The 14227-nt window shown below is 45.9% G+C and overlaps 4 protein-coding genes across 4 annotated transcripts in view; 1 reads left to right on the top strand and 3 right to left on the bottom strand.

The window, feature by feature from the left end:
* The window catches only part of PAAG_11807 (hypothetical protein), a gene marked incomplete at both ends in the record, with an annotated part of 2080 nt that extends 633 nt beyond the window's left edge, over nucleotides 1–1447 (bottom strand). The window contains 4 exons of the mRNA XM_015847389.1: nucleotides 8–129; nucleotides 176–390; nucleotides 471–552; nucleotides 613–1447. Of these exons, the coding sequence (XP_015702981.1) occupies nucleotides 8–129; nucleotides 176–390; nucleotides 471–552; nucleotides 613–1447 (1254 nt within the window). The remainder of the gene's footprint in view (nucleotides 1–7; nucleotides 130–175; nucleotides 391–470; nucleotides 553–612) is intronic.
* A 1101-nt stretch (nucleotides 1448–2548) lies between these two features.
* PAAG_04117 (DNA polymerase eta) lies at nucleotides 2549–4582 on the bottom strand (the record flags this gene model as incomplete). Its single annotated transcript, XM_002793799.2, has 1 exon — nucleotides 2549–4582. The coding sequence occupies one exon, from the start codon at nucleotides 4580–4582 to the stop codon at nucleotides 2549–2551; it is 2034 nt and encodes a 677-aa protein (XP_002793845.2).
* Nucleotides 4583–10410: 5828 nt separating this feature from the next.
* PAAG_04115 (hypothetical protein) lies at nucleotides 10411–10704 on the bottom strand (the record flags this gene model as incomplete). Its single annotated transcript, XM_002793797.2, has 1 exon — nucleotides 10411–10704. One exon carries the CDS (start codon nucleotides 10702–10704, stop codon nucleotides 10411–10413), a length of 294 nt encoding a protein of 97 aa, XP_002793843.1.
* Nucleotides 10705–11616: 912 nt separating this feature from the next.
* PAAG_04114 (hypothetical protein) lies at nucleotides 11617–12716 on the top strand (the record flags this gene model as incomplete). The annotated part of the gene is made up of 4 exons (XM_015845174.1): nucleotides 11617–11766; nucleotides 11862–11906; nucleotides 11998–12175; nucleotides 12235–12716. 4 exons carry the CDS (start codon nucleotides 11617–11619, stop codon nucleotides 12714–12716), a joined length of 855 nt encoding a protein of 284 aa, XP_015699400.1.
* Between the last annotated feature and the right edge of the window lie 1511 nt (nucleotides 12717–14227).

Here is a 14227-nt window from a genome sequence, read left to right as displayed (position 1 = left end):
CGCCGACACCTTCCATCTCCACCCGTTTAGTTCCGGGTGGAACATCTATAATCGACCAATCTTTCGTTGCACCTTTGTACGCCTCGCCAATATGACTTTTTTTCTTAGCAAGACGATTGTAGTATTCTGCTTCCCTCGCGGATGTTAGCAGCTTCTCGACGATCTTGGATGCCACTTTCCCGCTCGTGCATTACCACGAGATCATGATGCCGTGTTCTGTCCAGACCACGACCGCTAGATGTCCTATGTGAGACGATTAGTTCTGATTCATCTCTATCCTCGTAGTGACGGGGACTCGCCCGTCGTCGGGGTGGAGAAAACGAATGAACGAATTTTGCTCGCTCCTTTCGACGACTTGATTCACGGTCGATGGCGACTTGGTTGTCGTATCTACGACCGTTGCGTTCCCGCCTAACAAAAAAGTCAGTATTGAATCCGTAATACCAATTTAAGTGGGTTTTCAAACATACGACCTCCAAATTTCAATTTCATCATCAGCATGCCGTGAGCTTGTCTCTGAAGGAGGTGGGCGTGGATGAACAACCCCGTATCCTGAGAAACCGTTAATTTCCCATCACTCTACGACAAAGTATATTATTTAGGTTTTCCCACCGTGATCAACATGTCGATGATGAGTAATTACATCCTGGTGAATAGGAGGGGCTCGAATAGGAGGCGGTTCAAGGGGACTATTGAAAGACGACTCCGAAGAAGAAGACGAACTTTGTTCCCTTCTCCTAATGATAACTTCGTCTCTCTTAATCTCATCCTTCCCGCGACCACGACTCCGTTCCCGCTCATCCCTGAGAACGATAATCTCCTCTCTATCTCCTCGTGCGTTTGGTCTTTCCCGCACATATGAACCCCTGCGATAATCGTGTTCACTCCCACCTTTTTTCCTTTCCCATTCCCTATCATATCCCTTGTCAGATTGCTTATCAGACCAAGAATCGCTCTCTCCTCTGACAACATGCTCATTTGTTTCAAAATTTACCACACGGTGTGGTGGCTTAGATCGCTCCCTCCTCCTCACTACCAATTCATCACGCTTAACCTCTCTAGGTGGTAGTGCGGGAGAGAATCGTCTTTCAACTACTCTCGATCGTTGTAGATGGGAGGGATAAATCCCAGCCCTGCCGCGTTCATGTTCATGCTCGTGCTCAAACTCATAATTACCATCTCTGACCCGAGGCCGCCTGGCCAGTGGACCAGCACTGGAGCTACGCCTGTGTGATTCTCGAAGGATTACTTCTGGAGAATGACGCCGTTCACGAATCCTCTCTATATCTCGAACATCAGGGGGATCAGGAGCGAGAGGCCGCCGACAATGCTTACGTTCGTCGATGTCCTCCTCGTAGATATGATCGTAGTTACCATGGCGGTCGTAGCGGTCGCGGTGGAAGGTATCCCTTTCGTAGAGGTCGGTCCCTGCAGCGCGACTTGGCATGATGGAAAAGGGTAAATGTTGCTACCAATGCTGTCAACAATGCCAGTAAGGACAAGGGCCAAAAAATGTAAACAACTTCATTAGCAATTGTGAAGTAATTTTCAGATTTGAAATAATACCGATATTTTGAATTCAACAACAGAATGAAGTCATGGATCCAGTTTACTAGTTAAAATCCTGTTGAGAATTTCTGAAAAAAGATCAACAAAAAAAAAAAAAAAAAAAAAAAAAAAAAAAAGAGGGGGGGGGTTTTGGAACAGGAAACCACACCACTTTAGGGGTTAAAGCCAAAAACAGCACAACAGGGATGAATGAAAAGTGAATACGGCTATGAAAGGGGGGGAAATAGGTGAGAGGGAGAAGGGGTGTTAATTAATACTGGCATCAATCTGTTTCGCAGTAGTCCAAACCTTGCCAGGTCAAGTGAAAGATGAGATGATGTCATTGCTTGGTGAATTAGTTAAAACAGAGGAGAAAATTCAAGGAATTTGAAGAAACGTCTGGAATAATGTGAAGAGGCTTTACTTCGTTAATACCGCAAATATAAACCACACGGGAGAGGTAAGCAAAAACTTTTACTTGGAAATCTACTATTTGTTAATCGAATATATCCCGTGCAAGTCGATTTAATGGGGAAGATGTATACATTAACTAACTACGGCAAAGAGTTTGGCGTGGATAGCTGCCGTCAGCAGATCCATGGTTGCGTGTGGGGGGTGTGCAAGAGAGTTTATGTCACAAGTCGAGTGTTCAAGAAAGAAAGATTGGTAGAAATTTATCAATTCAACGCAGAATGAATGGTGTGAGTCTACGGAGCAAACAATATATCATTGCTACTATTCAAACGAGATGACACCAAAAAAATAAAATAAAATAAAAAATAAAAAGGGATTTATCTCTGGTAGCGTCAAACCATAGCTGTCCAATACTCCACCCTTACCCCAGAAAACCGTTATTGACAGACAAGCAAACCGCCCAAAGAGCCAAAAGCCTGCTGGATGTAGTTCCACGCAGTGTTCCCAAGTAAAGCAGCTGATGAAAATAAAAATAAAACAACCAAGTCCAACCTCCCAATAAAAAATGCAAAGAGCGATAAAGCCTTCAAAACGCGAGTCGACTTTGTCGCTTATCGGTCTTCCCGCGACCGCGACCGCGACCTCTGCTCCTCAAATTACCTCTATGCCGTAAGGTGGGGGGGATAGTTGTCGAATGATGCAGTCTATCCTGTTCATCTAAATCCTTAGCGAAATGCCAGTCTTCATGCTCGATTTTGTCATATTCCATTATCGTCTTGCCGCAACGGGTGCAGGGGAAAGATAGTTCCTGTAAATCAATAGTGGTCCAGTCGTTGTGTTGTGTGACGATGGCATTTTCGTTCAGTGGAGGTGTAGCTGCTGTTGTAGATGTAAGATGCGAGGGATGATGAAGGTCAGGTTCTTGGAGGAAGAGAGATTCTTCTTCGTCTTCATTTGCATGGTCAGAGGATCGGGTGCTAAGGTCATCGTTAACGTGATCATCTTCATCACGATCATTATCCGACACTTTTCTCCTCTTATGTGGTTCGGAGCCATGCATGTATTCCCGTTGGGCACTACCACTCTGCTTTTGTTGCTGTATAGCAGCAGCTGCCATTGTCGCGCCGCCATCCCCGCGACCAAAAAAGGAATCCAAGCTTCGATTGCCCGTAAGCCCATCTTCAAATCCGCTGACGTTTAGGGACAAATTCGCACACGGCCAAATATTGCCCTCATTCACAACCTGGGCCAGCAGCGTCTTAGCAAGGTCAAACAACATCGTATCGCTCATCGGTCTCCCAGGCGGAATCGGAATCTGACGAGACCTCGTCTGCCCCTTGGTCCGATGGTGTATGGTGACAACCTTGGGCCGACGTTTATTTTCTAAAACCCCTTCTTCCAACAGCCTGCCATAAATATCCGCGACAAAAATTCGTAGCCACTTCTCTGCCTGTCCCGATGACTTGATACTAGGCCGAAATGACTTGGTTGAGAGCATGGACTTAATTTTCGTCCGCGTACTAACCTCACTATACTCATAACCCCTGATAATCTCATATAGCCATGTGCCCGTATCATCACCTAGTTTTAACTTCAATTGCTCGATGGGGATTCTTAATAGATCGCCAACCTCCTCCGTGCCAAAGGTAGCGGAAACCTGTTTCCCCAGCTTCCCCCCCAGCATCCTAATCTGCGTAAACCGAAATCCACTCAGAAAGTGCTGAATAGCTCTATTGCGCACAATAGTCTGCTTGTTCGGTTTATTGCACGAGCTTCCCAATTTTGCCATCATCTTATTTCTCGCAATCCCAGCTGAGCAGGTATATTTCAACCTCTCCCAGATGGCCGCACGCACAGAGCGGACAATATCCGCTCCCACAAGCATACACATATCATCCCAGTCAGGGTCATCTTCCTCCGCCTCACCAACATCCAAATCAACCAACATATCCTCTTTACCCCATTCCAACACTGTAGTCGGAGGACCAGGTAGCCTCTCATTCACATCTAGCTCCACCTCCCCCTCCCGCAGCATGGGATACCACTCCAACAACGTCTCATACACCAACGCCGACAAATCAACAAAAACTTCATCGATCCCTGCCTTCTCAACCCTCACCAGCTGCTCAGTTCCCGGCCCCTTGGCACCCTCAACACCTACATCCCTCATGACCCTCTCCGCCCACTCCGTCAGAACAGCCTTGATAACCTCCAGAATCTTCCTACTTTCCATCCGATACGGTTCCAACGATACCTTATCTGTTGCTATACACTCCGCCGCATCATCCCTATATTTCCACTGTTCACCCTCCCCTTCCCGAAACGTCGCGACATGCTGCGTGATGAGCTGCGGACAGCGCTTGCGCGCCTCTGCCGCCGTCAGCATACGTGTGATGTTGAACGCGCGCGCGGGATAGTTGACTGCGATGAGGGATTCCCATTGCTGGACGGCTAGTGGTTGGGTGAGCGGCGTGTTAAGGCGGACCATTTCGCATTGCGCGTAGAAGGCGTCCAGGTCAATGTGGGCGACGACGCGGAGCGGAGTGCGTGGGGAGTTGGACCGAAGAAGGGTCAGGTGGCGCCGGGTGAAATGGGAGGCCGCGGATTGGGGAAGGGACATCGTGGGTGCGATGGTGGGTTGAGGATGCAGATGGGGTTGCTGGGCGGGGTGATGGGAGGGGTGAGCATCATGAGGGACAGATATTGTCTTCGTGATGTTTTGTAGCCTCTATTTTACTTCTGGGAAGTCTCTTCTGAATCGTGTGAGAGGAGCTACCATGTGTAGTTAAAAATGTGAAGTGTGCGTGCTTGGGTGAGGCGTGACTAAGTGGTAGTTTATGAGGTTTGGCAATCGACTGAAGGCGAGTGAACTTTACCCGCGCCATTTAAATATTTATCGACCGTTATTCAATATGCCTAACTTCTCGGTCAACATGTTTAATGTCAAAACAACCCTTCAGTATTTCACCTGAGATGGCATTTGTCTAATTTACCTCAAATAAATAATCGATATTTTGCTTTTCAATTAATCAGGGAAAAGTCAGATAACTACAAGATCCTAATACCTTAAGGTAGTTTCTCTATTCATACAAAAAGCGGGGTTAGAAAAGTGGCATGTTTCTTTGCCCCTCATCCTCACGGAACACCCCCTAAGCTACAGAAAATTGTGGACATTCAACTAACTCAGTAGATACCAGGTAGCTCTCGCGCCTAAAGTCGATTTGCATCCGCAGCGGGATCAAAACATGTCTGCTGGCGTATGTAGACTAGCCAAAACAGTCCGCTCTCCCTGTGACTCCGTGAGCTGTAGCTGGCTGGCTGTTCGTTTACCTCAATGAAAATCCCTATTACACATATGGAAGAAACTACAAAAGGACAGTTAAATCCATTGTTAGTTCAAAGAAGACCAGGTGCCAATTAACTGCCTGATAAGTCCACCAAGTGAGCTATGGTTAAAATCATGAGGTCAAACTCTTCTCCGCTCGACAATCAATCACATCTTGTCCTCTTCCCATAATCCTCCACTGTGAGCGGTATGAAGCATCAGCGGGGGGAAAGGAAAAGAATAACATCAATCCTATAGACGCACCTGGCGTGCAAACTCACTTGGGCGGCAATGTTCCAATATTCAACGAGGCATAAGAGCAAGGGGAAAGAGAAAGAAATTAGTTAAAATATCTATTAGCAGCAGAGATCTCTCGACCCTGTGTGAGAGGATATGCAGTTGCAGCACTTTCCACCTCGATCTTGTTTAGCAAACCTGATATATGCCTCTACGCTCATCTTTGGCATGAAATATTTCAGCTTCGATCGGCAAAGCAACCGACCATCGACGGTGAAAGGAGGACATGTAGGAAAACAAGGAATGGTTTTTGAAAGACAAGGGATTCAAGGAGAAGGCAAAAATGGCGGCGTACGAGTTGGTGCTGCTCCAGTCTGAACACTCAATATAGGCAAGGCAGTCGTTTGGTGAGTGTTGTCTCGATATTTTTATCTATTGCTCAGTTGCATAGGGATGAAATGATGAATGGTTGGCAAGGATGGTTAACAGGGCTTGGTGGTCTTTGCATATTCTTCGAGCATTTTTATTAGTTATCTACTTGCTTTTCTTCGTCGTTGCGTCCAAGCATCCTTCTCTCCGTGGTATCGAATATGATTAATGCGTACGCAATTCATTCCTAAAAAGCAAAAGAGACGGCATGGGGCAGGAGCAAGAAGTATATTCAAAAAAAAAAAAAAAAAAAAAAAAAAAAAAAAAAAAAGGCCAGTAAAACACATCCTCAAAACTTCAATCAAAACATTTATGCCCAAAGCAGATCTTCCATGCTCTAAGCGTTCAATGCTTCTGCAGCTCAGTCCTCTCAATTGGAAAAGACATCTACTACGGCACTTGCCTAATCCTGAGCAAAACTTGATACGCCTTTCGCGTCGACCACTGACTGCAAGACACTCAGAGCTTGAGACTCAGACACGGACTGCAAATCGGCTCAAGCCGCCTTTTCAAAACTGGAGAATGGACGCTTGGCTGCCTCCATCCGCGCCTGGCAATTAACTATGCCCGATTGGGTAATCACGGCACGACAACTTCACGAAGCACCGTGACGGTTCAAGCGGCCTGAGTTTTGGATAAAGGAAATGATTATGAATAGGCCGGATGGCATGGCACATATTCAGGAGTGTTTTGAAGTTTGGAGACAGCGGCATCTATTGGTGGATTGGAGGGAGTGAGAGGAGGTAGGACAGATGGGCCGTTGGTGGCGGATATTCAGGTTAAGTTAAACATGCATGATATGATATGAATGGTCTCTTTGGATCATTAATACGAGCCATTTCAATTCGAATTGCAATGGCAGTGTAGAATTGCGGAGAGGGGCGACCGGTGAAATCATTTTGAAAAGATATTGCCCACCTGGTGGATAGCATGGAAGTCATGCTGGACCGAGACATTTTTCATTGAATCCCGCTCCCTTGAAGGCCCCAATGAGACATCCTGATTCAAAGGCGGGGCATCAAATGCGACATCTGTCCTTCCAAAAGCTGTCGGAATCTGCTTGCGAAAACCAAGTGCCTGCAACCTGTGACCTGTGCAGTTGTTTTTGGGGCCAATGAAGGCACGATCAATTGAATTGGGTGGTTGCGATGAAGAAGCCTGTAAGGGCAGAAGGTTGACGTGTGGCCAACGTATGCTGGGTATAACTCAAGCGACAGAGGGGAGTGGCGGTGGGGCGGTGGCTCTGTTGAAGGAGGAGGTTGTGCTGCAGAGAAAGCTGACGGATTTTAGCGGGCTGATGTTCAAACTCATCCCCCGCTGACGAATTTTAAAATTGTGACATTCTCTGTCGGGTAGAGGGCAGAGCATAAAATGCTGCATGGTCTGCTTCTACATGACTGGATGATAGTTTTTTGGCCATTGGCTTACTACCTCGTCCACGGCCCATTCCCCTTCTGTTGGGGATTTGAGTTTCAAAAGAGATTAGCTTGGAAACATCAGCTTGATGCAAAACATCTTGGGAACGGAGACAGCAGCTCCACATTAAAATGCAGGTTTCTAGAAAAGGAAACAAAAAACGAGCAGTGGGAAAGGCCTACGAGAGTGGAAACACATGGATAGTTCCTATTCGATCGGGGATCGATGGGTGGACCCGGCCCCAGGTGAAGAGCAGTGCATGGGCATTTGACTGTGGTGTAGAAATAATAGATGATTTGAAGTAAGACACACTGGGTCCTCTCAGAAAGGACTCGTGTTTATCTGTGAATTGGGTTATTCACGAGTTCTGTGGTGTTCTCGGACAAAAGGACGATCTATATCGTTGAGATGATAACACATTCATAGGATAGGACGCTGAGAAATCCTGTCGATATAGGCGAATCGAAAACGAAAAACGAAGCAAAGGAGGCATGTATTATCTATCTATCAGAGCTGAGAAAGGAGAGGAATTCCCGTGCAGAAAGGCCAGCAGCCCAGACAGAGACGACATTTCATTCAGATGGGATTTGTCCATTTGCTATGGACATGGGTTTTGTCGGGTACCATATGCTGCTCAGCAGCGACAGGAGTGACTGTGAAGTATCACAAGCTTGTTGACACAGTATAAGGGAACAGAACAGCTCTGAGTGATAGCATACAAGGTGCTGTTGATTCCCTGCTGACTGAGTGTTGAAGCTAACTAACAATCATATATTCAAATACTCTCTCTGCATTCTATGTTAACATAGTCAATCCGCTATTTATTTGTTTATTGTGACAGAATATATGAATTTCAACACCAGTGTGACTAGTGTTTTCTGAAGAATTATTCTCTGCTGTCAGACTGCTGCAGTACTCTGCTACAGGTAACTCTGTGGACATCTTTGTGAGCATCTCTGCAGATGTCACAAGATCTTTATTCAGTGGTTTTTCATACTCAACCTCTTCATATTAACTGTTATAAAGAAAGAACTGACTCATTATTTGGTCAATTCCTCATCACTCAGCCCTGAATACTGCAAGATGACGTTAAAAAACACCTTTTTTTATTTGATAAAAATATTAAGATTGAATTGTGAAGGCCTTACTATGTCAAATAGTTAAATGAGCTGATTAGACAGTAGTAAAATGACAATCATGAGAATAGAAAAATTTACAAGTATTTTTTTCCCCATAAATTGGGATAGAATTGAAATGTTCTCTGTTGCTATTTTAGTGATCCTCTTCTTCATCCATTCAAAATCCCCCCCTGGGGGTTTTGGGCACTCAGAGTTGGCAGTTAGGGAGGTTGGGCACATCCTGACTACATTGGAACGCTAGTTATTTTGGGTGCAACAGCTGCGCATACGCTATGTTTGATTTAGAATAAGTGTATTTTTGAGGAGCGTATTTAGATGGGCAGCGAGTGCATTTATCAATCCCCGTGACGGCGGGTATGATTTTATCTCATAGATAACATAAAATCGTTTGTCTGTCTTTACAGTATAGAGGCCTGGATTTTCTTCCGTTTACTTGATCTATTATTGTTTGTTTCTTTTCTTCCCCCCCCCCCCGTGTCATAAGATAATTTGATAACTCTCAACCTGTCTCTAGATAGATGGTTGGCCAAAAGGGAATCCGGTTTGGCGTCGTCTCAGCGAGTCAGCCATCGACGCAATCGGGGTACTCAACGTGAGATTCGACCCAAGCCTGTCTGCCCAAGCAAACTTTAGAAAACGCATGTCTGCCCAATGACAGCCATTTTCCACCAATCAGTAGTCTACATGGGCAGTTTTGCAGTTACCGTAGACTCTGGAAATCCCTGCCTGACCTGACCCCATTTTTTTGCCGCCTTCTGTTTGGACTGACCTACACTCACCAGCAGTAAAGGCGGCTGGTTTGAGGAGGGGGTGGTGCCTCCAAGCCAGTTTTCCAAGACTCTAAATGGCGATTTATTGTCCATCGAGTTCGAGTTTGAGGTGCGTGAGCTTGTTGGGTTTGGACAGTTATGTTTGGACTGGAGCCGGGCTCAGGCGAATTGTATCAAGCTTTTTACATAAAAACTGCCTGGCTTCAAAATTTGAGAGAGTTATCCCACTTCAGGATTTTCTCGTCCCCCTAACCAGGTAGTGTATGGTATGGGGATAATCGTATGGTTTGAGAACCTGTAGAATGTTGTGCGTAAACAGTGGGAAAGACATGACTGCTGGCTGAGACTGACATGACGAGCATCCCCATGGCACCACATCTGCAGAGCATAGAGCACAGTAAACGAATAACTACAAGGAAAGCCAGCCCGGCACCCACATCCTCCTCTGTACGTTTAACGTCTGTTGATAGGATCAGATGGATTGGGGCTCCACAGATTCATTTTTTGTTCTGGCGTTGGATTTTTCATTCATTCATTATCATTGTCGTTTGGAAAATCGATATGGGTTGGGTACCCCGATCCAATAATGGGCGAGGAATGCAAGAAGTTGTCCCGAGGTTAAAAAAGGGAAGACTGATGGATACAGCATTTAACAACATTTTTCATTATTGAGATTGGAGATGCAACAAACATCTTTGCTTTCACCACTCGTTCTTGGTCGGAGTCTCGGAGAGTGGCAGGAAGAGCGAGCTGATTGGAATGAAGGCACTGCGAGCGCTGTACATTGAGAAGATCCATCCATCTGGCACAGGCCCAATGCTGTGTGTGTGTGTGTGTGTGTGTGTGTGTGTGTGTGTGTGTGTGTGTGCAGTGGCAGGAATTGGGCAGGCATTATTGCATAAAATTACCTACAAGGCAGCCGGAGCAATCGCTAGCAGCGCGGCAGCCGACTCGGCATCAGCATCAAAATTAAAATCGTGGCACCAACAGACCGACCAACAGCAGCAGAGATAGAGATTGGGCTAGCGGAGTGCCCCGTTGCCCCCTCCCTCTCTGGCAGCCTCGCCTGTTCCTCTGGACAACCTGGTCCCCTGGGTTTTCTTCATAAGCTCTCTGCATTCCCTCTTTTCTCTCATCTTCTCGTCTTTTTCTTCTTCTTCTTCTTCTTCTTCTTCTTCTTCTTCTTCTCCTCCTCCTCATCCTCCTTTCTTCCCTCGCTCCTCTTCCTCTTGCACTGCTTCCTCTCTTCTTCCTTCACTCTCTTGTTCTTCTTCCCATTCTCACGTGTATCAAAACCCCTGTTAATATAAAGGAGGCGATTATTGCCCCTCCCATCACTCGCTCGGCCTCCTGTCTCCCATGACCAGGCCTGTTGAGCCCCCCATTTCAAACCGCATAAAACAATAAGCCCGACCGTTATTGCCATCTGTTCTTTTGATTCTACTCTCACACATATCTCACTTATATATATATATATACCTTATATCTTGTGCTTCTCCTGTACTTGCAGTTACTCACTCGTCCATCAAGCCTAAATAATCACCGTCTCTGCCCCTAAATCTCTCTGCCTGCTGTGACCCTTTTGCAAGCCGCCTGGTATTCCTTCCCAGGTCTCCTCTTCGTTGTCAAAACGACCTTCTCTTCAGAGTTTCCACAATCGGGCACTTGCTTGCATAACGTTGCCCTTCCGAGATTCATCTGATTCTCGCCCTTGGATTTTATGATATATACCCTTGGAAACTTCTACGTGCCTAATCTCAAGTCCGGATTATTGTCAGCTGCCCGGCTTCCTCGGTTCCTCAACATCACTTCTGAACCCTGATTTGAAAAAAGTGCTTTTTTCGCATTTGAAGGGGTTTGTGATTGAAAAACAAAAAGAAAACATAAAAATTAAATTAAAAAAAAAGGTTTGTTTGTGTGTCTTGGTCACATCTGCGTTGCGGGAATAAACGCCACTCATCCACTGCCATCCAGGATATAAGGACCATTTACCAGGCTTAAAAAGGATAAGGCCATCCCACCCCACGGAACATAATAGTTTTCTAAAGCTATATTCTCTTTCTACTCTTCTCTTCAACATTCCAGATTACCTCAGGATCAGTCAGCCTCTAGCCTAAGAAAGACAAACCCCCTCCCACCATCGCACTCAGCAAACACCAACATCAGCAAATCTGCCGTCTCTAGCCTCAGGATTCTTGCTCCACTTGGACTTTCCTCAGCCTACTCTCAGCCCAAGAGGGTTCACAACATTCTGCAATCATCTGTGGTAGCGTCGTTTGTTCTGCAATATTTTATTGTTCGTTTTTAAGACAGCTTTTGCCGTAATCTGTTGGCCAACATGTCTCGCATTCATGGAAGAATAGATGAACCCCCTGAACGACAAAACGAGTACTTCATTGAAAAAAATGGCATTGCTCGCGAAGTTATCCAGTCTGATATTTGCCGTTACCTTGGCAATCAAGCTCTTGTAAAACCGGGAACTCACCAGGTCCGACTTCCCCCTTATATCACCATGATCCGTTGCTGACCTTTTCTATGTGGTTATGCTTACCGGGTTTGAATATGCTGACCTATTATTAATAGGGTCGACAAGGTTTTTATATTCGTGCCTATCGCAACCTCACACCCGTATGTCATTTCCCCCTAAAGAAATCGCTGTTGTTCGCCAAAATGCGGCATTGCTAGATAACCAAAGCTGACGTTTGCGATTTTTGAACAGGAAATGATTGCTGATCTAAAGGTCGATTCCTCACGATGGGAAGCTGACAGGGAAAAAGAGAGAGAGAGGGAAAGAGAGAGGGAGAGGGAGAGGGAGAGGGAGAGGGAAAGGGAAAGGGAGAGGGAGAGAGAGCGGGAGGAGGCTGCGAGGGGACATCCTTTGAATGCCAGCCCTCCAGGTAGTTGACGATACCCCAGCTCACCTTTTATTATCAAACTCTAACAATCATTTTAGTAGAATTTCCGTACTCCAGTTCTGCACCTTTCGAAAGGCGTCAGCAAGCCGGACATACAGCAGCCTATCCTTCCGGCTCATCCCAGTCATACGACACCTATCCCCCTGCCATGCACAGCCAATACGGTTCAAATAGCCCACCGTATCCGGCAGTGTTTTCCACTGCCACAACATATGGTTCAATTCCCGCTTCATATGCCCCAGTAGTCGGGAACTTCGCCGCTCACACGCAGCCGCCTGTGAGCAGTCCTGACTATGTATATGAGGGTTCTGCCGGGGTCTCTGTGTATAATGACCCAAGGGCAAATCCGAGGTACCCTGGCCCAGGTTTTGAGAACGAAGCCGATTATCCTCCGCCAGTTTCAGCGGGTATTGGCTACACTCCAATTTCTGTTTCGGAACGGGCGCCGGTCGTAGACTCTAGGCTCCCATCCGATCCCAGCTATCGTGCGAGTGTGCTCCCCCCACTTAGACGGGCTCGTTAATTCTTTATACCGTCAAGCGCCAACCCTGTCCGACATCCAAATTAGTACACTGTTTGTCAACCAGTGTAAGTGGACAATTCGATGGCGCCAATAAGTGATTCTTGACAGTATGGAGAAAGCTTTGTTCTACAAAACTCACAGCTCTGCCACACCAGCGGTCTTTGAAACCTTGTTGTTGCTCAATTCCTTGGTCTCAATTTCACCATGAGATATTCTTCCCAATTTTTTAATACAGCCAGCCTCTTGGAATCGGAGAACCTTTGGAACACAATGCAATCTTCATTGTCCAAACTTACCACATTTAGTGCAATTTTCCTGGCCATAACGGTATTGTCGCTAGAAAATTACGTTGAAATGTCCTTTTATGCGTTTCCGTATCATCCTGGACCCCCAAATGATCCCTTAGAAAGGGTGATGCTGTTTTGTGAATTGCCTTTTATGGGCAAAAGAAATGTTGCTCATATTTTAAGCGTTATTTTGCGATATCACTTCCCTTTGTACTTTACATACTTCTTTTTCCTTTTTTTTTGCCAAGTTGCCCTACTATTCTAATCACCCCCTCATGAGCCTCTCTTCTGGTTATGTGGGGACCCTTTGTGTTATGTCCAATAATGAGATATGTGCCTCTGGACTTTAGTTTGTTTGCTGTCATCTTCGTGCTACCATGTCAAAGCCATCGTTTTGCCTCTTGTATATAATCTTGGGACTGCATCGGGTGGGCGTTTGGTTTACCTGTTTCATTAGAAGGAGAGGTTATTGATGTTCCATATAGATAGTGCATTGGGGAAGGCGTTACTCCATTCGATCTACAGAAATGTTTTCAATTATTTAACTCGCGGGTTATTCTTTTTCAGTTTCTTGTTTACGCGGATCATTTGGTTGTGCATTTTGCTGGACTGGGAGTTGGCGACCATCTTTTGACCAGGACTTGGTCCATGGTGTTTGTTTGGGTGTGGGTAACACTCTAGAATGTTAGAAGCAATGTTTATTTATGGTAGACCTTTTTTTTTCTTTTCAGGTCGGTTTTTGTTGTTACATATACATACCTAGGTAGTGATGCATGGCTATGTTCTCGCGGAAATGAGAGAACTGTTTATCTTCTATCTTCGTTCGATACTCTGCACACTCGGAGGTTTGATCTTATTCTCAACTGTCTCTTCTGTGATGCACAACAGACTTGTTAACTACTCTTCCGCAGCAGCAGCAGCAGCAGCAGCAGCAGGCTCCTGGACTTCCATTGCTCTCTTCAAGCAAAAGTAAAGCTTGCCATCTCAGCATCGAGAAGGTCCTTTTCATGTATCTGTTCCATGTTTGGAGTCTTGAGGGAACAGGATTTTATGAGCAATACATATTTCAACAGAACGGCGTTCTCACAAAATGTTCTTCTCTAGCCGCAATGGTATTGGCTTCAGCAAGGTAATACTTGAACCGGGGCGTCTGCCGCCCTCGCAGAGAGCCTGACCATGTCAACCTTTTCATAGTTTTGCCCGCACTTCTGTGATATAGTTATA

The sequence above is a fragment of the Paracoccidioides lutzii genome (genome assembly GCF_000150705.2).
Source record: "Paracoccidioides lutzii Pb01 unplaced genomic scaffold supercont2.10, whole genome shotgun sequence".
Lineage (NCBI taxonomy): Eukaryota > Fungi > Ascomycota > Eurotiomycetes > Onygenales > Ajellomycetaceae > Paracoccidioides > Paracoccidioides lutzii.
The sequence above is the reverse complement of the archived record's forward strand: the minus strand, read 5'-3'. Positions and strand labels throughout refer to the sequence as shown.